Source organism: Larimichthys crocea, chromosome VIII (genome assembly GCF_000972845.2).
Source record: "Larimichthys crocea isolate SSNF chromosome VIII, L_crocea_2.0, whole genome shotgun sequence".
Taxonomy (NCBI): Eukaryota; Metazoa; Chordata; class Actinopteri; family Sciaenidae; genus Larimichthys; species Larimichthys crocea.
Window position 1 is genome coordinate 11,579,827 of NC_040018.1, and position 25,416 is coordinate 11,605,242.

At 40.0% G+C, this 25,416-nt stretch overlaps 2 protein-coding genes across 2 annotated transcripts in view; one reads left to right on the forward strand and one right to left on the reverse strand.

Moving 5' to 3' along the window:
• The first annotated feature begins 957 nt into the window (after positions 1 to 957).
• Positions 958 to 5,699, forward strand: sord (sorbitol dehydrogenase). The gene is made up of 9 exons (XM_010731206.3): positions 958 to 1,156; positions 1,255 to 1,288; positions 1,770 to 1,934; positions 2,190 to 2,349; positions 2,505 to 2,623; positions 3,011 to 3,076; positions 3,173 to 3,351; positions 3,497 to 3,618; positions 3,742 to 5,699. The coding sequence occupies exons 1-9, from the start codon at positions 1,103 to 1,105 to the stop codon at positions 3,905 to 3,907; spliced, it is 1,065 nt and encodes a 354-aa protein (XP_010729508.2). The 5' UTR covers positions 958 to 1,102; the 3' UTR covers positions 3,908 to 5,699.
• apba2b (amyloid beta (A4) precursor protein-binding, family A, member 2b) overlaps positions 5,328 to 25,416 on the reverse strand; it is a 57,147-nt gene continuing 37,058 nt past the window's right edge. The window contains exons 5-15 of the mRNA XM_010731424.3: positions 23,131 to 23,211; positions 21,940 to 21,979; positions 21,254 to 21,399; positions 16,899 to 16,934; positions 14,526 to 14,612; positions 12,108 to 12,293; positions 10,355 to 10,534; positions 8,819 to 9,031; positions 8,574 to 8,693; positions 7,978 to 8,118; positions 5,328 to 6,719 (exon numbers count right to left, since the gene is read on the reverse strand). Coding sequence (XP_010729726.1) covers positions 6,648 to 6,719; positions 7,978 to 8,118; positions 8,574 to 8,693; positions 8,819 to 9,031; positions 10,355 to 10,534; positions 12,108 to 12,293; positions 14,526 to 14,612; positions 16,899 to 16,934; positions 21,254 to 21,399; positions 21,940 to 21,979; positions 23,131 to 23,211 — 1,302 coding nt within the window. The 3' untranslated portion in view covers positions 5,328 to 6,647. The remainder of the gene's footprint in view (positions 6,720 to 7,977; positions 8,119 to 8,573; positions 8,694 to 8,818; positions 9,032 to 10,354; positions 10,535 to 12,107; positions 12,294 to 14,525; positions 14,613 to 16,898; positions 16,935 to 21,253; positions 21,400 to 21,939; positions 21,980 to 23,130; positions 23,212 to 25,416) is intronic.

The following is a 25,416-nucleotide window of genomic DNA, read 5'->3' on the forward strand; positions in this document are numbered from 1 at the left end:
CAGCTAGTAGCAATAAGTAAGTGCACAGAATGTACAAAAACACCAACCTCCAGTCTTTTCATGATTGATGGACCAAATATGGAAGGTGGACTGGTAGCTGGAGAGGTGCCAGCTCACCTCCTGGGCACTGCCGAGGTGCCCTTGAGCAAGGCACCGATGCCCCCCCAACTGCTCACTGGGCGCTTCTCAGGGGGGCTGCCCATCACTCCACCATCTCTCTCCAAAAAAAAATTGCATGTCTGTGCTTGTACTGCATGTGTGTGTATCTGGGTTAAAATGCATGTAAATAAAATAGAGTGTTAAAAGAATTTCCCCGTTCGTGGGATTAATAAAGTATATCTTCTTCTGATTTCCCTTCTCAAATCTTTACAAATAGATGACAAGAAACAAAGCGAAATACAAAATGTGTATTATACAAACAAACGTAACACAACAGAAATGCTTTACAGTCATTTACAATTTGCTTATACTGAGCTGAGTTGTTTAGACTTGAGTCATAAAAATGTGAAACATTTGTGTCTTATAGGGAAGATTCAGTGTGCAGAGAGGAAAGAAGGGAACCCTTGACAATTACAGAAATATATTGCCGTAATGAAAAATACTTTATTTAAATCAGATCACTGATCATAAAACTGTATTTAATACAAAAACATCACAGGCACTTTGTTAAATCAGCTTCATATCAAAGCCTGTTTTCTACTGAACAGATGTATGTGGTACGACGACGGAAGTATAAGGGTGTTTGTGCTTTACAATCACGACATATCGATAACACAGGCTCAATATCAACACATAATCAATATTAAGATTTGTAAATATCTTCCAAAAATAACACATAGCAGTAGTATCAGTTATTTATAGTCCTTATAAGTGCAGTTAAATTCTTTGTGTGTTCGCGGTCACCCCTACAAAGTGGACCGTGCCGCACGTCTTTAGCCAATCACAGGCTTTGTTTTGGTTCCGGCCCCGCTGTGTAGCTCGCTGCAGCCTGTACTTTGACACTGACAGCAGCTTCAGTCATTCAGAGGCTTTTTGTCTTTGGACTGTGTCTGTCTGCTTCGTCTTCAGCTTTCTGTCTTCAGCTCTCTGTCTTCAGCTCATCATGGCGCAGGAAAATCTCTCCGTGGTGCTGCACTCCAAAGGAGACCTCAGGCTGGTAGGAGACCGACCACAACCGTGCACCACCTGCATGTGAAGATGAGTTACAGTGTTTGTGACTGACTGCAACTTTTACTTTTTGTCAATGTCTCGCAGGAAAATCGACCCGTCCCGGAGCCAGGACCTAATGGTATACGACATATTCAACAATTTATAGGCCACGTCAACAAAATGTGGAGACTGTGTGTGCACGTTATGTTAATTTAACTTTGAACAACCTGTTTGTTCGTTTCAAAGCTGCCTGCCTGGCTGCTCTGTTTCAGCTCCACTTATTTCCCTGTAGTAATGCACAGCACACAGAGAAACTTGTGTTTGTGGCTTTTAAACGTCTTTGAGGGTCAGAGGTGCATTTTGCATTTTGTGTTGAATATTTCTGAAAATCTTTGTGACTTGCAAGTCGATTTATAATGCACTGCTGTCAAAAAATAGATATTTGTAACAGATTTTTCTTTCCAGTGGGTCAGCAGTCAGCGCAGTTTAGTCTCAATTTCCAAATACAGATGTAGGAACAGATTCAAAGACTACTTTCTGTGACCCCCCCTTAGTGTATTAGTCAGTACTAGACTGGCCTCACTGTGTCCCTGTGTTATATGTCATGTTTTGTACCCCAGAGGTTTTGCTGCAGATGCACTCTGTTGGAATCTGTGGGTCAGATGTTCACTACTGGCAGCACGGCCGAATCGCTGACTTTGTGGTCACGAAACCAATGGTGCTGGGGCACGAGGCTTCAGGGCGGGTGGTGAAGGTCGGATCAGCAGTCAAGCACCTCAAAGTAGGTAAGTGTCTCGGAGCTGCGAAATGCCAAAGGCAGTGTCTTGTGCAATGAGTGCTGCAGAAATCTATTCAAGTGAAGGTGACATGCTTTTATAATTCAGACAAGATATTTAGCTTTTAAAATGTGCATTCATGGCACTGTAATGTCATATATTGTACATTATTACATAATTAGGGTGTTGCTTAATTCACACTCAGCCACATTGTGAAGGGTTACCTGGATGAACTCATCCAGTGCTGTAAACTTATTTTTTCAGGTGATCGAGTGGCTATAGAGCCTGGTGTGCCCCGCGAAATGGACGAGTTCTTCAAAAACGGACGATATAACTTGTCTCCCACTATCTTCTTCTGTGCCACGCCCCCCGACAATGGAAATCTATGTCGATACTACACGCACAGTGCCAACTTCTGCTACAAGTAACAGTTTGTTCATGATTGCATGGCTTTGCACAACAGATTACCCAACAAGTGTCTGATCTCTGACTGCCAACTGACTCTCTTGCTTAACCTTTGTGTCTATTGTTTTCTTTCTTTCTTCTTACTTCTCTTTATTACTTTTTCCAATGCTCCAGGTTGCCTGATAATGTGACATTTGAGGAGGGAGCTCTAATCGAACCTCTGTCTGTGGGAATCCACGCCTGCCGCAGAGCGGGTGTAACCCTCGGTAGCACCGTGCTCATTTGTGGTGCAGGTAAAAATGGCCCTAAACTATTAAACTCACGCAATAAACAGTCTTGGAATATTCCATCAACAAGATACTGCAGAGTGCAATTCAGGGCATGCTGCAAAGTGATATGAACAAGGTGATTGTACTGGATTTGGGTGACATGCCCATGCAAGTAAGAAATCTGATTGAACACTCAGTGGGTGTAGTCACAAAAGGGAGAATCATACTGACTCAACAAAATTTAAGTGAAGGGGAAACCTGCTGAACCTTAGTGCTCCATGTAAGACACTTAATAGTTAACAAATCCTTTCAGTTGTGACAACATGCTAATTAAAGATTTATATCAGGTGAAATGGGTGATGGGTTCCAACATTGCACAGTTTAGGTTCAATGTGAGTGCTTTCTGCACAGGACCTATTGGGTTGGTCTGTTTGCTCGTGGCCAAGGCGATGGGAGCGTCAAAGGTCGTCATCACCGGTAACACACACAGTTTATAAAACATCTATCTCAGCCGACATATTGACCCAACATGCAGATTTTGATAGCATCTTCTGTTCCTTTCGGTGCGCTCAGATCTCTCCTCAGAGCGTCTAACCATGGCCAAAGAGTTGGGTGCAGACTTCCAGCTGACCGTGAAGAGAGGAGACGTACCCCAGCAGTTGGCCAAGACTGTAGAGGACATGCTGGGCACTCAGCCTCAAATTACTATTGAATGCACTGGTGTTGAGAGCAGCATTCAAACTGGCATCTATGTATGTGATCTATATATGTATTCAGAAGTATGAAGAGGCTCTGCACAAACTACAGACAATAGTTCATTTTGCTGGTGATACTTTACATTCTGAATGTGGAGCTTTTCTGCTGTACTTCTTTTTTTTCTGCTGTACTTCCTGTCAGGCGACACATGCAGGAGGTGTTGTGGTGCTGGTTGGTCTTGGCAATGAGATGGCCACTATTCCTCTGATCAATGCTGCTGTAAGAGAAGTGGACATCAGAGGGGTTTTCCGTTACTGCAATACGTAAGAATATACATTAGTTGCCCCTTTTTTTTTTTAAGCAGATGTTTTAAGAGAAGTAAAGTAATCGCTGGGTGTCACAGTGATTGAACTCTGGAGTAAAATGTTTGTGTTGCTGTGTTGCAGCTGGCCGATGGCCATAGCCATGTTGGCGTCGGGTAAAGTGAACGTCAAGCCCCTCGTGACCCACCGCTTCCCTCTGGAGCAGGCGGTCCAGGCCTTTGAGACCACGCGTCAGGGTCTTGGGATTAAGGTCATGTTAAAGTGTGACCAGAATGACCAGAAACCCTGATGACCCTGCTGCAGTGAACCGTACCTGACCGACTGAAAGCAACTCAGCATGACCCACAAACTGGACATTGACCCTGAGAGAGATAACAGACACACACTAATAACAGACAGCACTGTGACTGTTGTAGTGCCTGCAGGTCAGAGATGGAATTAGCATCAAACGGTACAAGTAATTAATTTATGATGTTTTTTTAAGTAGCATTTTAATTGTTTTAAGATTGTATATAATTAAAATTGTGCATTTTGAATTAATGATAAGTTTACATACAAGCTACTGTAATGAAAGAAAATACTTAGATAACATTAAAATAACTAAATATTTGTTTTTATATTTCATCTTCACACCTGCACTTCTGAATTTCATACATTAGGGGGAACTAGAGACTCAACTTACAGCAGTCATTGTCCCACTTCTAACAGTACATAATGTAAACTCTATATGAATGAGTTCATAATAGGAATGTCAGTGCCGCTGCAATAAAAAGAAAATTCTCATCTAAAGATTTAATACTTTTATGTTCCCCAATGTCTTACTGGAGCTGTTTTACCAACTAATTAATGTATTGATTTACTTTGCAGCTGGGAGCGTTGAGGGACAGTACTGGGAGAGAATTTTAACAGCACACTCAATCACACAATCAAGTGTTGCTGACCAAAATATGAACATCTTTTGTCTGAATATACTCATACTCTCTACTCTACAGATAAAGATTAGAATTCTGTCTGTTAAATATAAATACTAAAAATGATTTTGAACTTATGTAAAACACATGTAATTAGTGTACATTTCTCCTGATTCACTGCAAACCATCAGGTCAGGTCAGGTAATCTGTCTCCATTTGGTTTCTGTTTTTTCCAAGTCTTCGCCGTGGTGCTTTGTCTGAACAGCCCATTAGGGCAGCACTTCAGGTGCTTTCTCCTCCTGTGTGTCTACAGAAATGTAGATGAGACCTTTGGAGGCAAAGTATGCTTTTAAAAGCTAGCTAAGTAGATTGCATAGTGCAGTGCATCAAGAGTAAAATGACAGGCTTGAAAAAGTACTCCATAAAATATCAAAAAATGACTTAATTACAGTAATGCGACTAGTTGTATTTCTTTACTTCCATCCTGTAATGACACTGAAATCTGAAAGTCTTCTGAAGGCAAAACCATGACACAAATCAAAAATGTAGATGAAGATACATATAAATAAATGATGAACTATACTAAGTCAATTTACTACATTAAAATGATGAGAGTAATACATCATTTTGACTTACAATTATTGTTTTGTTTGTTTGTTTTCTTTCTTTTCCTGGCAGCAGTGAGCTTCTATAGTAAAGGCTTAAAGCAAACCTGCAGTCAGTGCTCAGGCTCCTCTTTCATACTGCAAACCTTTTTTTGAATCCATCTTCAGTTTAATCCAGTCCAACAAAAGCAGCCAGGTTCAGCTCAGATTTTATTATCTTGCCACAATGACATGATACTACTTTACAAGGCATGCACACAGATAATGTTCATATGGTTAAAATTTTACTACAATGCATTGTAAAACCTTTACTCGGTGGTAAGGCTTGTTTCTGTCACAGTGTGTGATTCACAGTTCTCTCTTTCCCTCTCAAGACTGAAAGCCAACATACAGGTGGGAAGATGTTTGCGGTGACTAAACCTGTGTGTTTCGTTTTGCTTTTTACATGAGCACAATACTAGACAAGTTTCTCTTTATGTACAGACATTCTAATACTGCTTATGGCAATGGGGCGGCTCACACAACACAGTTACATTCACAATCCACTCATAGTATGCATGAGTTTCAGTCAGGAACACTAAAGATGAACATACACTAGAGTAGCACACAAAAGGAACTTCATTTTTCATACATGTGACTTTGATATCAAAAGCATAATTAATGCATGTTAATAGTTGTAATCAGTTGCTTGTTATTTAAATGTGCGTGAGTGTTTGTACATGAGATTTAGAAAAGACTAATCTTGCCATTCAGAGGTTTAACTATTGCCGGTTAATGAAGAAAATCAAAAGGATATGGCATTTCTCCCGTAAACCCCTGCTGCAAGCATTGGTTTGATTCACATGTACATTATATCAACTTAGCATATTTAAACCAAACATTTCAAACACTTAACTCATTCTCCTTTTCACTGGCAACTACGATGATGGCCGGCGTTTAATTGTGTCTTTGCCGTCATCACGGACTGCTTTCAATTCAACAGCAAGATTCAATAAATATTTACAACGCAGCTGTGGTCCCTCCCTCTCTCCCTACCCACTGCCTTCATTCACAATATTAGCAAAATATGTATTTACATGAGAAATAAATAAAGAGAGAAGTAAATGAAACTATACAACAAGTATAGTAGAAGTATCATATTGCATTACATGAATATAAAAAAATAAATTGTGATGCATTCACTCGATAAGTCTGTCCACACAACCTCAATGAAGTGACAGAAAAGCACAGACGGGACAAATAAATAAACAGTACACACACGCTCATACACACACACACACACACACACACAGTCTCTTCAGCTGGTCTGATGGAAAAAGCATCTCATGTCTATAAAATGGCCGTTGCATGTTAAGCACATGATGAAGAATTGAAGTCATCAGCTCAAAGAAAGAAAAAAAGAGAAATGAATCGTCAGGGAGAAGTGATCCTCCCCCCTGGTCACTGGTCAGATTGGTTTGCCCCAACCAATCACAGCTGAAGCCCGTCCTGTGGAGCGGTCCCTGGCCATTGTTTATATGTACATAGGTGTCTCCTGTCCTGTTAGGAGTCTGAACATGGCTGCCGGCATGGTCTTCATGTGAATCTGGAAAGAAAATAACAACATTATCCCTCCCTGTTATCCCTGTTGTTGTTGTTGTTTTTTCATTTATTTGTGGATAATGTGATTTTTTATTTGATTTATGTACTGAAATCCACCACTATAATATAACAAAATGTGCCAGGTACGCCTGTGTCCTGGAAACATTAAATATGCCGTGTACCAAGACCATCAAAAAGTAATAAAAAATATATAATTCCAAAAGAAAATAACACTCAGATTTTGAGTGTCTTCTTATAGATATCTAGAAGATTGTGTGTGTATGTGTGCGTGCGTGTGATTGATGGCATCTATTAGTTGCTACTTCTTGCTCCAGATGATGAAATAAGAGGAAAACCTAAAGCTAGAACCTGCACAATGCTCCTGCTGTATCCTTCTGTGTACTTCTGCCTCTGTGTTTTAGATGTGGGTTGATTTTCTGCTTTCTATACAGCAGACTTAAATTATCCTACAATGCAGCATCAAAAGTAATGTAAAATCAATGGTGACTAAACTAGATTTATCTACCACTGTGCAGTGCACAGACAGTAAGGTACATATATTTAGATGGCAGCTGGGTGAGAAGAATGACCTCAGTGGAGTTTTTACCATCTCATACACTGTATAGTCCTCCACACAGAGATCACAGAGGAGTAAATGGTGAATGATTTTGAACATGGACTCAAACTCTCTGCATACAAAATAACTTATATTATTTCCATTTAAAAGCTTTAATAGGTTGAAATCATCCTTCCACGACAACAGAAACTTGTATCCATATTTGTAACATTTATTTATTTATTTTTTTTTTGTAGTGTGACATGTTTAGCTCTGACTACTCCAGAGATGTAGTGTTGCACTTCCACAAAGTAGTAGCCCTTACCAGAGACAGAATAAAACTGTCAAAATCCCAGCAGTGCAGGCTGAGATATCCTGACTGTTAGTGTCCAAACAGATACTTAATTGTATCTTTTATTCAACTTGCCTGCCTGCTAAATGCCTACACTTTTCAAACTCAATGCCCTAGTTTGTAATTTTCTGTGTTTCTGTGTTATGTTAAAAGTCGCTGTGGAGCCCAGTCTGATATATCCCTGACAAAAGACATTAAACAAGTACCAATAAACTAAATACAGAGCCTGTATACGCTCTTTTTCTCACTATTATAAGTAAATATGATTGTAGTGATACTAAAAATCACTAATACACATACATACATTTGTGTTTTATTGTCCTGTATGTGTGTTTGTGTGTGCATAATTTTAACCTCTCCAACAGAGTTCGACAGGGCCTGGACAATCTTCTCATGTGCTGTGGCCACCACACTCTGCCCATTGATCTCTATGATCCTGTGACCCACGCGGACCCCACCACGCTCAGCAATGCCTCCTCGCATCAGACTGCATATCTGACAGACAAACACACACACAAAGGAAAAAGTCCTCATGTTATAGGCATTTTACCATAAAACACAGAATGATTGCCACTGCAAGGGTAAAATATCTGCAGTGATACAGTGATGGTGATCTGAAACTGCGGCTGTGAGAGATAGTTAGATTACGTCCTTGCTAAATATAATGGGTCTTTTTCTTAGCAGGGGTTGTATTAGGTGTATAATGTTCAAGGTAAAACAGCTATTTATCACAACACTGCAAATGAGTACAGAGTGCAGAGCAAACAAAGTAATGAATAAAATAATGAGCAGATTAATCTAAACTGAGACAGGAACTTGCACACGCTGTGTGGTACCACTAAAAAATATAGCAAACATCAAAGTTTGAAAAATGCTGTTAATATTACTAATATCAGAGTGACCAACCTACATGGCTCTGGCTGTCAGAAAGAAGTCAGGATTATACTCACGATGCCGTTCTGCACACTGAAGCCCAGCTGATACTTCAGATCTGGTCTCTTAATGAGGACAGTGGTAACAGGAGGACAACTGACAATGTTCATCTTCACCTGAACCTGGTTCTTCAAGCCCTTTAACGCAAGAGAAACACACAAACGTAAAAAGCTTGTTGCGTTTCATAGAAATTGTGCTTATTTCACAGCTTAAACTGCCTCTTTCAGCCACACCGTTGTGCACATCTTCAGTGTCTCTGTACCTTAATGATTCCCTGACAGGTGGCGAGTGGCAGCCCCACTAGGCTGGTGTTGTTGATGGACATGATCTGGTCTCCGATGCTGAGCTTGCCAGAGCGAGCTGCTGGCCCGCCGTTCATCATGTTGGCTAAGATAACTGTGGGCAGAATGGAGCCCCAGCCAGACTCCACAATCACCACACCCAGGATCTCCCCTTTACTCTTCTCCAGCTGCAGCTGTGGAGGAGTGGAGGACAGTTTGTTGGCCATTTCTACATTTCATTATGATGACTACTGCTACTGATTACAGACAGATTCAGATTAGTCTGTGTGCCGCAGTGTTGGACTTCTTTCATTTCCTCCTCAACAACTTGCTGTAGTTGATTTGAGAAGTGCACAGCTACAAGTTGCTGGAGAATTTTGTAGACAATTCATTTTCACTTGAATAATAATTCCTTTTAGACACCTGTCAAAAATTCACTTTTTCTTTGATCAGAGCAGAAATACGCAGTATAACAGCAGTCCTGGAGGGTAAGGCTAAGAAATTTTACGATATCTAATATTCTGCTGAAGTATCTTTTAATATCTTGCATTGGATGACTACAGGCTACGTTGGAAATCAATAAGAATCACTGCTTTATTCACCTGATACCAAAAAAAAGTCTGATGGAGTAGGCAGATCTCCACAGATGTTTGTATATAGTATATAGCATAGGTAGGTGTGTAGTATAAAACACACAGTTGAACACACACATTAGGCTATATAGTGTACAGCACTTTGACATTAACAGAGTTCTCTATAAGTGACATACAGTATACCTCAGACCTCAACCTATTGTTTAGTTAGTGAAGAATGCGATGGCAGATGTTAGGCTGGATATGTGAATCATTCTAGGCACAACATTCTAAAATATTAGAATTAGAATATTAGATTTATTTATAGTAATTTGTTACGTCAGCATTTTAATCGATATAATTACTGTACTGCACACATCTCAACACTGTCTTAATGTGGAGTGCGTTTTCCAGATGTGACTAGCGCACACATGAAACCTCGAGAAATGAACTTATTCTCAACACAGCTGGTTAGGAAGCTTTAGTGCTTCAAGAAAACCCAGTTTCCCATCGCTAAAAATTACTCATGTGCCTCTGGAACAGCAGCTGTGTGGTGTTGCCTGTGCAGCCTCCCTGCTCGTGCAGCAGAAACCGTTTCACGGTTTATAATTCTCCAAAAGCCTCGAGTAATGCTTTCAGGGCATAGTGTTAGCTAAAGAGGAAATGCTACAGCAATAAAAAAAAAAAGCAGAGAGTTGACATGTTCTGAGTAGATTTTACTGTAACATCTGCCTCTTAATCTGTCTAATTAGTTAACAGCTACTGTAGACTTGTGTTTTTCTCTAATGGCCCTGCAGCACGAGTGCTATTTGTGCCACACATGTAAAGTCTCACAGTGTTTACATCTTGTTTGCCTTTCCGGCGCTGACACACAGCAACATCTGCAGAAAAGTCTTCAAGTTGCAGGAAATGTAGGCGTGTACTGCACGCTTAATATAGACCAACCTCTTTGCAGTTTTCAGAGTTGGAGAAGTGAATGAGGTCATCATTGTACATCTCCTGGGTGTTGATGATGTCACTGTACTCCTTCTGGCTCAGGTCCTCGGGGTTAATGCCGTTGGCTCTCAGGAACTCCTGGTAAGCTACGCTGAACGCCTGGCCGATGGACTGAGCGATAAGCTGGGCCTGCAGACAGAGAAAGCAGGTATCAGTGCAGAAACACGTGTTTGTGATCCTGTTTTTGTTAGATCTACAGAAGCTAACCTTCACTGAGTTTTATATTAAAAAAAATACAGTGGGAAACAAACCATCCAGTGGCATCAAAGAGCAGTGTGCCAAGAATATGTTAAGACATAATATACATTGATCTCACTGTCATAAGATGCTTGTTCCTGTTGTTAGAGGAGAGCAGTGAAGGCAGAAACACTTTCTTGCTGTAATGAGGAGGAATGTAGTTTAGAAAGACTAAATTTACACAAACTTAATTGTCCCTCTTTGCTACAGAGATGGTGTACAGTGATGCACAATTTCAGTCACACAAATCCAGGACTTTAAAGGGAGAGTACATGATACAATTATTGAGTAGCTCAGCTGAAAAACAAAAACTGTAACACTTGAACATGTTTGATGATTAAGACTCAACCATTTAACAAATAGATTTGAAATAGATCTCTGAAACTAACATGAGCAGCTTCTGCCAACCTAAGTGCTCTTCACTCGAAACATCAACACTTCTTCTCTATGTCTTGTATGATTTTTTTTTGTTTACACTAATATCTACTTTAATAGACTTGATAGTGTAAAAAATATCCAGTTTAAAGTTCAAATAAACACATTTTAAACCTGATGGGTGACTTTGATGAAGATGTACTTGAGCTCAGCTATTGCTGTTGAATCACATCCATCCTGACACAAAAGATTTGCTACCAAGGAACGTAAAAGTTTAGTAAAACATGAACTTATCTTCGCTGTGAGAGATAACAGATCAAGAGAGTCAAGAGGGTACATCATTTTGTCAGCAGTATTTCCAGGATTTTCCTATTTAATTAAATTCTACGCCTGCATATAAATCTCTTGCAAAATTTGCAGACTGTAATGGCCCGAACTCTCAGAATCAATATAGTGTGAATTAGTTTCGCAGAACAATAAAAACGTCAAAACCAGGCAAACGCAGCCAGTGGAGCCACAATAAACAGAAACAGTTTATAAGTTGATGGATGAGCGGCTGAATGGTTCTATTATAACTCTGGCCGGCCTTTAAAACCTGGCAGCAAAATTAGATGAAGAGAGGACAGATTGGAGTCCAGCCTTTATACTGACTGGCAACAAACACTGAGTTACTGGCTCCTCCATGCAACATTGTACATGTTGCCAAGTCTTGCTGAATCTGCTTTAACAAGACAAGCAGCAGCTCTCCGTGTCAGGAAAAAAAAAAAAAAGCCCAGCCAATTTACATCATTTCATGTCATTATGTTGCTTTAATCACTTATTAAAGGTTGAAAAACTAAAACTTCTTTGTCTTGGAGACAAATGGAGGAAAGACATTACTACTGATGATATCCGGGAAGCTGGATTAATAAACACAATCAAAAGCAATAACAAGTTTTCTTACATAATGACAGAAAACATCAGTGTGACTTCCTTCAGTAGCTGTCATCTGTGTAACCTCTCAGCTTCTCACAGACATCTAAAATAGACAGCTTCTCTCATGAACACATTAACAGACACAGCAGGTTTGGGAATTTGAAAACACACTTACATCTTCAGACTCAAAGACATGGCATATCATCTTGTACTGCTTCTTTGCCTCTGGTGCCCCAGGCGTAGTTTCAATACAGTCCTGTGAGGCGGTGCGTGGCATCCGACGTCTCGCCATCAGGACCACGATGTTCCCGATATCAGCAATGTAGGATATGGTACGCAGCGCGTTGTCCATCATCGTCTCCTGTAGGCAAATCAACCAAAGACACATACTTAAAAAACCTTTAATTTTAATTTTACAGCTAGGTTGTACATTTCTAAACTTGACAGATACATCAGTAGACGTATATTTAAGTATCAGCCTATATGTTGTCTGATATGCAACATTACTGATATTTTTGACTGATATTTTTTCCACAGGAGATGAAGCAACAATTTAGATCTATTAATTACATATAACTGTTTATGTTTCTTAAATTTCCAGTTTAGTTTAAAGCTTACTGTTACATTAATATCTATTTGGACAATACATATATAGTTAAACTGTAAAATGTTTATTTATATGAAGACATTTTTGATTCACAGCCTTTAAATCAAATGAAATCCATCTGGATACCTGAAGCAAACAATATACAGTATATATACAGTATATACACAGAGACATTTCATATTGTACTAATATACAGTGTATTCATAATACAGTGTCTCTGGGTGCTGATGTCATGCAGGGCTTTAGTCACTGACTTCCAGTTAATAGAGATGACTGCATCCATGACTGTAAATACTGAGTTTACTGCAACAGCAAAGCCATGTAAATCCTACCTAAAGGCTTTTAAATGTAAAATTATGGTTAATCAGCAACTTACAACTAGATCACCATTTACATGAGTGGTAAAACATGTGGGGACATTAAGTAGTCAAGATACTGCATCACAATTTCATATTTTAACTGATAAACTCATAATAACACACAATTCACCACAGTGAAGTAAATTGTTACTGGTAAATGTTTTGACACTGTTATTATTTTTTAGAAGCACCAGTGAGCAGAACATTTGTTTCCTTTCCTTTCATAGCTGGATCATTGCAGTGACGGAAATGAAAGTATTGTTGATAGAAAACATGCAGGCCTACTTTTAATTTTATTTAAACTACTGTAAAATCTGATTAGAACACAACAAGGCCCTGATAAATTAGATCTCGAGTACATGCTCATCCAAAAATAATGAACAGGTGTGCAGAGTTTGTGTTGATGAAACAAAGTGATTTGAACAGTGTAATCATGTGTGTTCACTCAGCCAAGTAATTGTCTTGTATTGTGTCATAGTATAAATTTTATGAGGCATTGTTTGGGGAAACAACTGTGGAACTGCAATTTAGGGAAGATATGGGTTTGAATCTGTGGGTTTATTGAGAGGAACTCACATTCATTCCTGTTTTATGATAATATGCTAAATTTCAGTTTAGTTAACTTCACTTCATTAACTGTCTGTTTGTCTGGTGGTTTTTATCCATTAGACTAATTAGTGTTGTTGTTCCAGCCCACCTTTGGAGTTGTTCTTAATATGAATCAATGTCAGAAACCCCATGCAGCCTGCATCGAGCCTTTTAATTGCAAAAACAAAGGCTCTTTACTCAGAATCGCTCTTTGAACAGTGCCAGGACTAGTTGCAAGCAGATGGAAAACGGAGGAAGATAGACACTGCATTGCAGCACATTAGCTTCTGCCAGGTGGCTACCCCCCACACACATACACACGACTAGACAGCACCTCAAACTGACATACTGCAAATGAATCATCTATCACATATACATTTGACTTGTTACTGTGAGGATGAAGCTCTATTTATGATCCCAAGAACTGCAGAGCTCCTTTCTGCTTCTATCAAAGCCTCCAGCTTGTGTAAAGACTTCTAATGCCGCTTGCTGCAAAGCCAAAAGGCAAGAAAACTTCTGACTTCAAGACTCCTGCAAGAATGGAGAGAAGCTTTGGTGGAAAAAAAAAGAAAAAAAAAACTTCTGACAAATAACTGTGATTTTTCATTCATAAAGACTTTGTCTGTGTGTGTCTGTGAAATAACTGAAGGAAACATCCATATTCTAACTTTGACAGCTTTTTTAACAAATGACAGTGGAGTACAGATGTGGTCATTATTTAGATATTCATGTTAATCTACAATGATGAAGAAACGCTGCTTTCAGAGGCACCCTCCAGGCACAGTTCATGCAGCTTTTTAAGGCTTTGCAGCATTTATTTTACGCTCAGTCAAACAGAAATCTGACAGATGAAATAAATAATTAAATATCAACCAGTGGCAGTGTTTTATAAGAAGCAGTTTGTGTTAAGCTGCAGTTATGTCAGCTACGACACAGCAACACTTGCCTTATGTGCAGCTCCGTACACCTCAGTGGGATGTCAAGGTGCTGTTAGTGTAAACAGCCGACACATTGTGTACATTAGCATGCTGATGCTCACCTGTGAGTCTGCGTTAAGGACTTTGATCCTCTGCGTGGAGATGAACAGATCGACCTCGGTGAGGGTTTGAGCGTCTCCGTCTGCACTCTGCGGCAAGATAAAAAATAACAGAATAGTCGGTCAGATCGTCTCCTTTGACCTCAGGTGTTTTCAGATCTTTGCACCAAACTTGGCTGTTCATGGTTAACAGTTATTCACAACTGTCCGAATGGTGTCTGTGTTAAATGTAGGAAAGTATTAGTTTAGATATACAAAATGCATGCATGTATATATTTTAGGGTCCAGCTGGGGGAATGCTTGTTAGATGGACAGGTTGTTGAGTCTTAAGGTGAGGTGGAAAAGGCAGGAAAATAAAGCATTTGGCAGTGGTGTTACTTTTATGAGCTGTCGATGGCGAGCTGGCACAGACACAAGAAACAGCTCGACACTAAACCTTTACCAGCTGGCTGTTTTGCCAGTGAAAGCAACGCAGCTTCAGCACAGAACAAGTCTGCACACATTTCCCTCTTATCACAGTGAGGCGCAAGCTGATAAAATTATCTTTGATTTTGCTAAATTAGAGTTATCAAATAATAATATGAGTTATCTAATGTATTTCAGAAATAGTGCTAAAAACACATATGACTGTAATTAAATATTTCATTCAAATGGTGAATCATTTATTTGAGATTATGACTTGAAGCATTCATTTTTATCTGTGTCTGAAGATGCACAAAAACTAACCACAGATTAGAAAAATGTGATTACATGTCATCAGTGTCTATTTTCATTTAAGAAGCATGTTTCTCGAATACCTTTTGTGTGGAGAAAAAGTACGTAGTTGTCAATCAGCTTAACATACAAGCACAGCAATACAATTTGAGAACATTGGTGAGCATTTATGATTGCAGCCATACTCCTGATTCAAAACGTGTCTTGTTGATTGAATTTATAATGGGGCCGTTTTAACAAGAGAAATAAGATTCTCCTGGTATGACTGATGCTAAAAACTGACATTTACCACTGAAATGTTTGATTGAAGCTAAAATGTGATTATACAAAGATAAAAAGAAATCAAAGAAATATAAAGTAAACAATCAGAATTGTGCGCCATCCCAATAAAAAACCATTTCTTTAAACAATTTAGATTTTTTTTTTTTTTATTTAGAAGATTTTTCCTTCAGGCTCTCTGAGCACTTCAAGATATGAACTGAGATATTACAGCAAGAGTGATTTTCTGCTTTAGCTGATAAAATGTGTTAATCATATAATAATTAGGTGAACGCTGAACTGCAATCACCCAAATACATAATTTAACTTACTTGAGGGTAAAAGCATAGTACACAATATGAGTAGTAAACAGTATTTGCAAACACAAAATAGAGTTGCAGCTGATGACATGAGCTTTGCATTGGCAAGTGATGTGATGTCACCATTCTCTTCACTAAAATGAAGTTGTGTATATTTGGCCATGACACAAAAGGGTGTCATATTTAGTATGTTGTGCATTTTTGTCAGCAAAACTTAAACTACACATTGATTTCTGGTATCATTTCCAGTTATCTTGGCATATTTATAATGCAAAGAAAATGGGTGATAAACATTTTTACTGACTTTGAATCCTCCAAAGCTTACTCTTGAGTTTAAAAGAAGAAACTTTATTTGACTTGAGTGCTTGTGTTACATGATTCATCAATTCCTGCACGCAGAGAATAAAATAGCAGGAATCATTTATACATCAAGCACAACTAATATAGTAGAGCTTGGTTAATGAAGTACAATATATATCAGTACATATCTGTACTTATGTGTCAGTCTTCAACATTTATGAGCTCATGAAACAATTCAGGCTAATACACAGTAATAATGGCACTGGATGAAGAGAAACCCATGAAATAATTCAGCCTGGAGCCTCTCCCTTGCTGACATGTCTTCTGTTACTTGTGGTCACAGTGGGTGCATATAAATTCATGTCACTGTGCTGTTGTTAAATTTGGCTTCAGCAGTTCTTTTCGTTTTGTGCAATAAAACACACCTTTAACTTCAGTCAGCATAAAAGGTCCTTTCACAAAAACAGTTCATGATGTGTCTCGTTAAAATCTGCTCCTCTAGTTTTGCTGATATTGAGACATTTCCACCGACTATTATTGTAAAATATTATACAGTCTTATGAAAGCCTCACTGCCAAAGTGCATAACTGTTCACATAAAACGAAGCATGTCTGTCTTAGTTCTGGAAAACCTGACAAAGACTTGAACTAATGCACACGACGAATGTGACACAGATGGGAGAGGATACACGGGACCAGACAGGCACACATGAAATGAAAAAGAAAAGGTGAGAGTGGAAGGAGAGTGGCCAAAGGGTCTTCCTTTTGCTCTGTTTATTACACACCGCCTTTTTCTTGATTTTGGCAGCCTTCTGTACCCTCTGGCAGGCAGGCGGGCAGGCGTTGGGACGGGACAAGGTCAGCGGATACGGGAGCACAAAAAACAGGAGGGAGAGGAGGAGGAAATAAAGAAGGTAAATAAAAGAAGGTAAGACAGTAAAGCCCCAAACCAAATGGCAGGTGTGCTATCGCTGCTCTCAGAGACAGAGACAGGGAGTGTGTGTTTGTGTGTGTGTGTGTGTTTGTGAAGGTTGGTACAGCCATGTTGGTTATCAGATACAAACCAAAACAGCAATTACAGAGAGTATTAATTGCTTTTTTCTTATAGACACAGCAAATCAAAAGCGTGCCATGAAGTGTCCCTGTACTCTTCACATCTGTATTAAAGAAGGGTCTAGAGGGATTAGCTTTACAGCCAACAAAGACAACAAAGTCTATAATAGTGTAAGGGCACTGCTCTTTCCACCTTCCATGGTCATGTCACAGTCTGAACACTGTTAATAGTGAAAGACTTGCTGGAAAACAAGCAACAACACTCACAGAGGCAGGGGAGGGGATAAAGCCCCCAGCAGAGATTTCAACTGTGCACAAGGGGCTTGTCCTCGGGGCGGCATTAAAAATAAAGTCCCTATATTTGGAATTACACAGCTTTGATCAATATGAAGGCAGTTTTACACAGATAATGTGTTTGGTTAGTAGCAGTAACTTTGGTCTTGTCGAGGGCCCTACAGTTGTTGAACTTGCAGTGATAATCCTTTGGGGTGTTTTGTAATATTTCAATATCAACCCTTCTTTTCAAGTTTCAAGCTCTTCTCTCCATCCACCATCGACCAAAGAAAATGATCTCGACCCTCATTATACTTCTGTGTGTAAGACTGGACGTTTGTCTGAGCCACTGTGGCAGAGCTGTAACCGCTAAGACATTATTAGTAAGAAAAAAGAAAAAAAAGAAAAGCGCACAGAACACAGTCCAAAGGGAAGATTCTTTTTCAAGTTTTAGTTTTTTAAAGTTTCCTCCTCCGTGATCAGCTCACACACAAGACAGACATCTGAGGCTTTCAGCAGCATCTACTGCTCTGCTGAGGAGGAGCTGAGCGGGGTGGGAGGGGTGGGGGGACGCTGCATAAATATTACATCAAACTGAATGAACATCATGCCAAAGCGATCTGCATAACCTAACATATCCTACAATTTACATGGCATACTTCTTGCTCTGTTCAGCACTACAGGGTACAGTATAAGTGCATTCCTGTGTTTGTATATAATACACGTGTGCTTGTTGGGTTGATCTGGAGCTAATATATAAGTGTGGCTACATTTTCTTGCATCATTGTGGTTGAGTTTGAGTGCAGTCGATTGTGTCCATTTCAATGTCAAAGATTAACAATGTTGTTTGCTGTACAGCTACTCATATGTCCACGAGGGACAAATCAAGGAGATAATGGATGACTTCTTGTTCAATGGACCCGTTCCAAGCCGGGGGAAAGCACTAAAAGGTGACAGCTATCTGTTGCCATGGTTTCATCCTGTCAGGACAGGGGCCAATTGTGCATAACAGAGAGTGAGTGAGTGAGAGAAGAACCAAACACAGATTGGATATGTGTGAAATGATGCCAGTAAACACTGTCACTGTGGTGAAGAGGGCTTTAAGACTGAAAACAGCAAATGGCCAAAAGACTTCCAAACCCTCTGTCACTTTTCCTGTCGCCCTTTGATTTGTTTCAGAATATCCTTTGATTGGAGTCAATAGATTGGAGTTGTTACAGAACTATAAAATGTGCTTTTATTTGTTGAAGTCACCCGTAAGGAATCACAACAACTTCATAACAGACGAGTTTGTAGTCTTGCCACATTCATGTTTACATAATGGACATTTATTGCTCAACTTCAGAACTCTATTTTTATGTTGTGGACTGCAGAAGCATCTGCAAGGCCAAACCAAAGATTGACAGCAGGTCTCATTTGCAGTTTTATTTACCTATTGTAGAGTCTGATACTATTTACAATTTAATAACAACTATATTTCATTCAGGAATGTGTTTTCTTCTTAACTTCTTAATGTTGGAGAAAAACAAAAAGGAATCAAAACAAATGTTAATCAGTACCAACATTCTGCTATCGTGTTAGCCTAGAGAACTGGCCATTAAACCTTCATATTGCAACATATTAATTAGTACATTTTTTGCATAATTCTATAAATACTTTCAGGTATCAGTGGTCATTTCTAGCCCTCTTCAGCCATATTTTGAGATACATTAAGACTCATTTTGGAACCTGCACAAGGACCACTATCCCTCATGTAGAAGTGAGACAGGTTGCACTACAGTAAAGCATGTAAACTTAAAGAGCAACGCTTTTATTATCAAAGTTTGTCCCTTAATTAATGGACCAAACTATATCTTCATTTATTTACATAGACCCAAACAGATCTCTTGACTGCTAACAGACTTCATTGAAATGGCTGCTGTGTACGTCTTCATGCCATTCTGATGTTTGCTGATGAACCTGACCTAATATTTCAAACCCAACACACATATGGTAAAGTAAAGTAAAGTTTCTCTGCCTCTCTTTGTCTCCTTGCCATGTCTCACTGGACAGCCACACTCACGTGTAGCCAACTCTGACGAGTGTCATTACAGCACTTTCTAAAAGTAGCCCAGTGCATGGGAGGTCATTTAATATTTAGGAATACAGACAAGCTTGTGTTCAAATGGGAGGTAGATAAAAGAAACTGGTGTCTGGGGTAGCAACTGTGCACCAAAACATCAGCACTGCATGATGCCGTCAAGTCATGAAACAATGTGCTTTGATCACGATCAAGTCATAAGTCCACCACTAAGAGATTTAAGAAAGCTGAAAGTCTACCTCTCTCTGAAAGAAGCACATTTGGAGAAGTTGTTGAGCATTTTGGGTCGAGTAACAGGGACAAACAGAGCAATCAAACTAATGAAAAATAATCCTGGCTCATCTATGCTGCACTGGTACATCTACAGTGTTTCTCTGAAACTGCACTGGAATACCATCATCACAACAACATTAGTGAACAGCAGGGGGTGAGTGTCAACAGGGGAAGTATAAGGTTCACATGCCAGCAGTCCCATTATCCAGCCAGCTGTGTCAAACACATGCCCTGCGGCCCAATCTGGGCAAGTTCTTTAGCTGCCCTAAAAGACCACTAATGCTTAATGTGTGGCTATAATGCTTAGCTCTAGGCACAGCACTAACATCCATGCGCATTTTATTAGGAGCAAAACAGACCAGACCTAAAAATAGATGTAAAGATCAATCAAACGATCAAACGTGCAGTATTAGCCATGTAAAGTCGCTGGACATATTTCCTGCAGGGCTTCTGTATATTCTGACAGAGTGTTTCCAATACAGCCTAAATAACAACAAGACGGCTGTAACATTATGTTGGCACCTCTGGGAAGAATGAGAGAGAAATACCGTCATTGTATGAAATGCTCTGAAGCAGCAGCAACTGATTGGATGCTGTCTCCTGGGATATGAACAAACACATCTCAACAAGAGTCTGGAATAAGTTAGATGACTTAGATATATTTTCAAATAGCTGTTTTCCCCTACAGGAACTTTTCAAGGAAGCAGGAGACCTTTTTAGGTACTCAGGAACCACAATAAATTGGTTTTCTTCCCCCAAAAGTGCAGACTCTGGTAGTAAACCTTTCTGATGACTCAGAGTTTTCTGTACTGACAATGATTGAACCTGCAGAACAGGGATGCCCAGATTGATCAGCCACCTATCGTTATTAATGCTTTTTTATTTCTGCAAACCAATGAATGACGTAATGTATTTTTTTTACTATTGAATTTTGACCTCTCCAATATGCGACTGTACAAATGCAGAGCAGCAACATACAACAGACTCCCTTCCAGTCATTTTAACAAAATATAAGGAATGGCATCGTAATGGTGCCCAGGACTTTATTTTGTAAATAAACACAAGTTGAAGCAGCTGTTTGGCCAATCAATGATGTGTAGCCCTGCAAAGTCTGCTCTGCTAGTTCCTGAACCATCAGAAAGGATTACCTATGAGAGCAGGTACTCTTTTTACACCTGGATCTAAGGTTCATCCCAGGTTCTTAAAGTTTCTTAAAGATTCTTCATTCCTTGGGAGAATTTCTGCAGCAGAACCTTCCTATTAGTTCTGGAGATTAGTTGCTGGGACTTTTTGGTCAACACCTCCAGAGGAAATAAAACAGCATAACTGAAAGAAACACAGCCTGCTGACTGAGTAGAAGTATGGATATAAATATCTTCAGGCCAAAAACCAAACACAGTGTGTGTCTTTGCATGTGTGAGTCAGTGCATTTGGGTGCGTGGGTGTGTTTTTTTTGAGTACCTTGACCCTGCTGACAGCCTCCTGGGCCTGCATCATGCGTATGTTCTTGGAGGGGTTCCTCTCAGACAGCAGCTGAGTGGAGCCCAGGTAGTTAGCAGCAAAGATAATTCCATCAATCAGGTCTTCTGGTTCACAGGGTCCTGGGACTGGACCGGGGAGAAGCAGAGAGGAATGATTATTGCTGTGACCCGGGGAAGGACAGAGTGTGGTTAGATTGAATGGGTCGGGTGTGCGGTGGAGAGCGTATTGTAATCACTGCAGTCAATGTGCTGTGTGAAGAAATAGAGCCAAACACTGTTGCTCTGGAGATGGAGAAGTGTAGATAACAGACTGGGTGGGACTGAGCAGTGAGATGGCCACTGGCAGCAAGCTGATGGAGGTGCAGAGCTGGTGGGAGGCTGGCCTGAGATTAATTTGCGTCTGTGATATGTAGATGTGGACTTTCAAACACCCACTCGGGGACACAATGTGCTGTCATGATCTGAAGGAGCAGACAGGCAGCTAAGCCCCTCACACGTTATTAGACCAAGCATCTGCCCAGAGGCGGGGAAGGAGCAGCGGAAGAGTTATATCACAGCCTGTGCTGTGACAGACTGGAGGCAAAGAAATACCTGGAATGGCTCCATGCAATTACGATATTTTGATTTCATCATCAAACAGGTGTGCAGACAGATTGATTAACTTACCATCGACAAAGCTGGGGAACGATGCAACCTTCTTTGTTGGCTGGAAGACAAAAACAGGATATGACAGAAAGGCTGGTGAACGGGTTTAATAGGTGGTTAATAAGCTGTTTTCACAAACCATTTCACAATGCATGGCAACCCTGTGTGAACAGTATTAGCCTAAAATCTGACATTAAAATGAATGAAAAGTGGCAATTGCCCTGTTACTACAACCACTGTGTTTTGTTTGTCATTGCCGTCAATGTTGCTTTCGTCAGCAGGTAGAATTTGGTTCTATTTGACTGCAGAGAAACAAAAGAAAACCCCTCACCTGGTTTAAAAAATGGATGATACAAAACATATACAAAATGTTGTCATGTATGGACACACAAAATGCTAAAAGTGTACGTACATTTGGAAAAAGGCAGAATTAAATCAAATCAATTACAAACGTGGCAGCAACCCCATCACAAATGAATAATAATGATAATAAATATGAAATAATAATATAATAAATAATAATACATAACACTCTTGATCCCTGTAGAGAAATTCTCTTTGATGCCTTTACTTAAAGGCATCATACATATTCAGACATTTCTGGGATTTTGCCTCCACATTTGCAGTTACCTAAATTTACACCCTTGTACTTTGTAATCCTGTAGATAGTGGTTACAGTATATGCGTCTTGCTCAAGGGCACTGCAAAAGTGTGCGTGGAGAGTGTGCAAAGCGTTACTCATCCACTTTACACACCTTACACTTTGCTGTGGGAGGTGGAAGAGTGAGGAGGAACAGGAGGGAGGAGGGAGGAGGAATCTATAGACAAGAGAGCGCTGTGAATTGCGACGCGATTCATGAGATTCAAGGACTCATCTCCTTGGATCAATTGGATCACAATAGATACACAATTAGAAAGTTTACTCCGCCCAAGGATGGAGAGGTGTGGTTGGAGCCTGCACACGACGCTTCCACCGCAGACATCTGTGTGAAAAATGGCTCTCATAAAACGGCAAGCAGACACGCCGCTCAATTACAAGAGAACTATCAGGCCGCAGGCGGAGGACATGAGCTGAGGTTGTAATTACACAATTACTAATTCACACAGACAGTCACACACGCAGGCACATGTACATAAACAACAATATCCTTTGTCTAAAGCGCAAATGACCTTGCAGCAGATCAGAAACACGAAACATCAGCAGCATCTTACCTCTGGTACATTGTTGTTCTCCAGGGGAACGTTGAGGTCGGAGCGCTGCTGTTTTCTGGGTTGCTCTGCACCATTGCTCACCTGGTGGGTCAACAAAAAAGAACAGGTGCAAGAGCGTGAGAATTAGAATGGGATAAAACTGAACAGCACAGAGATAAATATTGTACAAGCTAAGTCAAGCACATGGAAAAGATTTCTCGTCCAACTGAGAGACAGAAGTTCAAGTGGGAGGAAAGGTCAGGTGACTCACATGTAGGAGGTTTGTGTAGGTAGACCTGCTGGTAACAAGGTGTGTGAGAATCCTGCATTGTATTCTCCCGAACAAGCAGTCTGAGTTTAAATTGGTCTAAGCTGGCACATGGTTAAGTTCTGTCTTTTACTTGTCCTTCAGCTAGCTCTCTCTTTCGTCTAATCTCTCATCACAAATACAGTACACCTAGCATATAATCACACAGAGGGAGGATTATATTTATTCCCCTGGATATCTATCTTGCAGTCCACAACTGCTCATTAACATTCAACCGTGTTACTGGCTGTAATGAAATCCAGTTGCCAATAAAACCTCGTCCTCCTCCTCCTTCGTGTGGCAGTAAAAAAAAAGGTAGAATCCAGAGGAAGTTGCTGTGCATCTAGAATTGAAATTAATCACCACAAACATGACATTACTGGCCTCATTTGTAAAGGGAGAGGTAAACGTAAAGTCCCGATCAGTATTCATCACGCTGCCCAACTCAGTTGTGCAAACAACCATTAAATTAATGAGATTCGTGTTGTTGTTTGGTGGGATAGCATGCTAAATCGTGATGTTCAGCAAAACTACATTCACGTACAGAATCTCAAGTGGATCCAGTCAAACACTGTACACACCTTCATTTGCAGCTCATAAAGAGGCTACGTGTACAACTTTGAGAAGACTGGCATAATATCTTCAGCTAAAGGCAACACTGAGGCCAGGTTCAGTTCTTAAAGTTAAAAATGTGATTAGATTTTTTTGGACATATATCCATCTGATGTATATACATGTTTAGATTTTTAGGAAAAAACATGAGAATTACAGGTAGACCGTTGTTTACCAAAGTGGTCTTTAGCCCCAGACTTGGCAGGTCATGTAGGACACTTTTAATTCAGACTACTCAAAGGCTACATGCGTACAGCACAGTCTTTTAACATTGATGGATAAAAGTGAGCCTTTTTAAGAGAAGTTGTGGATGTGTAATACATAAATGTGTTATAAATATATCCAAAAGGCTGCTTTTATTGGACTAGTGGTTTTCCATTATTGAGGAAAGTCTTAAAATTCCTTAAAGGTAGAAAGGAAATTTTCATTATGGCAAATATTTTACTGAAGAAGCAGGATGTTAATTAATTAGGCTTAATTTAGGCTGTGAAATCAGTCGGCCATTGTGATATATAAAGATGTCAGGAATAATTTAACACAGATATTCTGATGGTTAACACATATACTGTAGCACCATATAAAGTACTGTACGATTAAAATACTCTTTGATAAACCTTAATCATGCGAACAAAAGAAGTGTGCAGATGTGTGTGCCTCCCTCCGTTTCCTAACTCTTCTTTTAACTTTATCTTTCGGCTCCACTCTGTGCAGCAACGCTGCAAATCAAATTCATTGTTGTCCTGGTTCATTCAAGGGTCATGTTGAATTGGTGTACGGAGAGCATTTCATTTGATAGCAGAGGTTGGAACGGCCAAATTATCTCAGTGAGTCTGGGAGTCATCCGAATGTGGAGTGTACTGTACATTCTTCCAATTTATTCTAGTGATTCTGTCTGACCCAGTTCTGTGCTACAAATGAGCTACACAGTGAATGTACAAGCACATGTGCTCACTGTGGAGCAGGTGTGTATCAGCATGCTGCCCACAGGAGACTATCTCTGTTCTCCTTTTACCATCTGACTTTTAGAAGATGGGGGGAGCTCTGTGTGTGTTTGAGCATATCGATGGCCCATGAGGGGGGAGAGAAACGAGGAGGGGGACATCTCAAGGTAACATGGGGGAGGGGAAAGGCTCCGACGATGGATGGTGATGAGCAGCATGTCACCTGTAACTCATCTCAGGCTCCTCACCACAAAGCTCCTTTCATCTAGTATCTGTACAGTTTGTGCAAAGGCTCTGACCGTATTAGCACTGAACTCTAGCGATTCAGTTGAATGAGAAATTCAACTAGTCTGGTTTTAACTAGTATTTAATTCACAGCTTTTATTTTTAAAGACATTCACTCATGTTACGGTATGAAAAGCACAGGTGTAAATTATAAAATCGGCT

Bases quoted from the DNA above. Each gene is read 5' to 3' on its own strand.
- sord (XM_010731206.3), top strand. From the start codon at position 1,103: ATGGCGCAGGAAAATCTCTCCGTGGTGCTGCACTCCAAAGGAGACCTC. The intron at 1,157-1,254 runs GTAGGAGACCGA...AATGTCTCGCAG, and splicing joins CCAAAGGAGACCTCAGGCTG to GAAAATCGACCCGTCCCGGA. The intron at 3,352-3,496 runs GTATGTGATCTA...ACTTCCTGTCAG, and splicing joins GCATTCAAACTGGCATCTAT to GCGACACATGCAGGAGGTGT.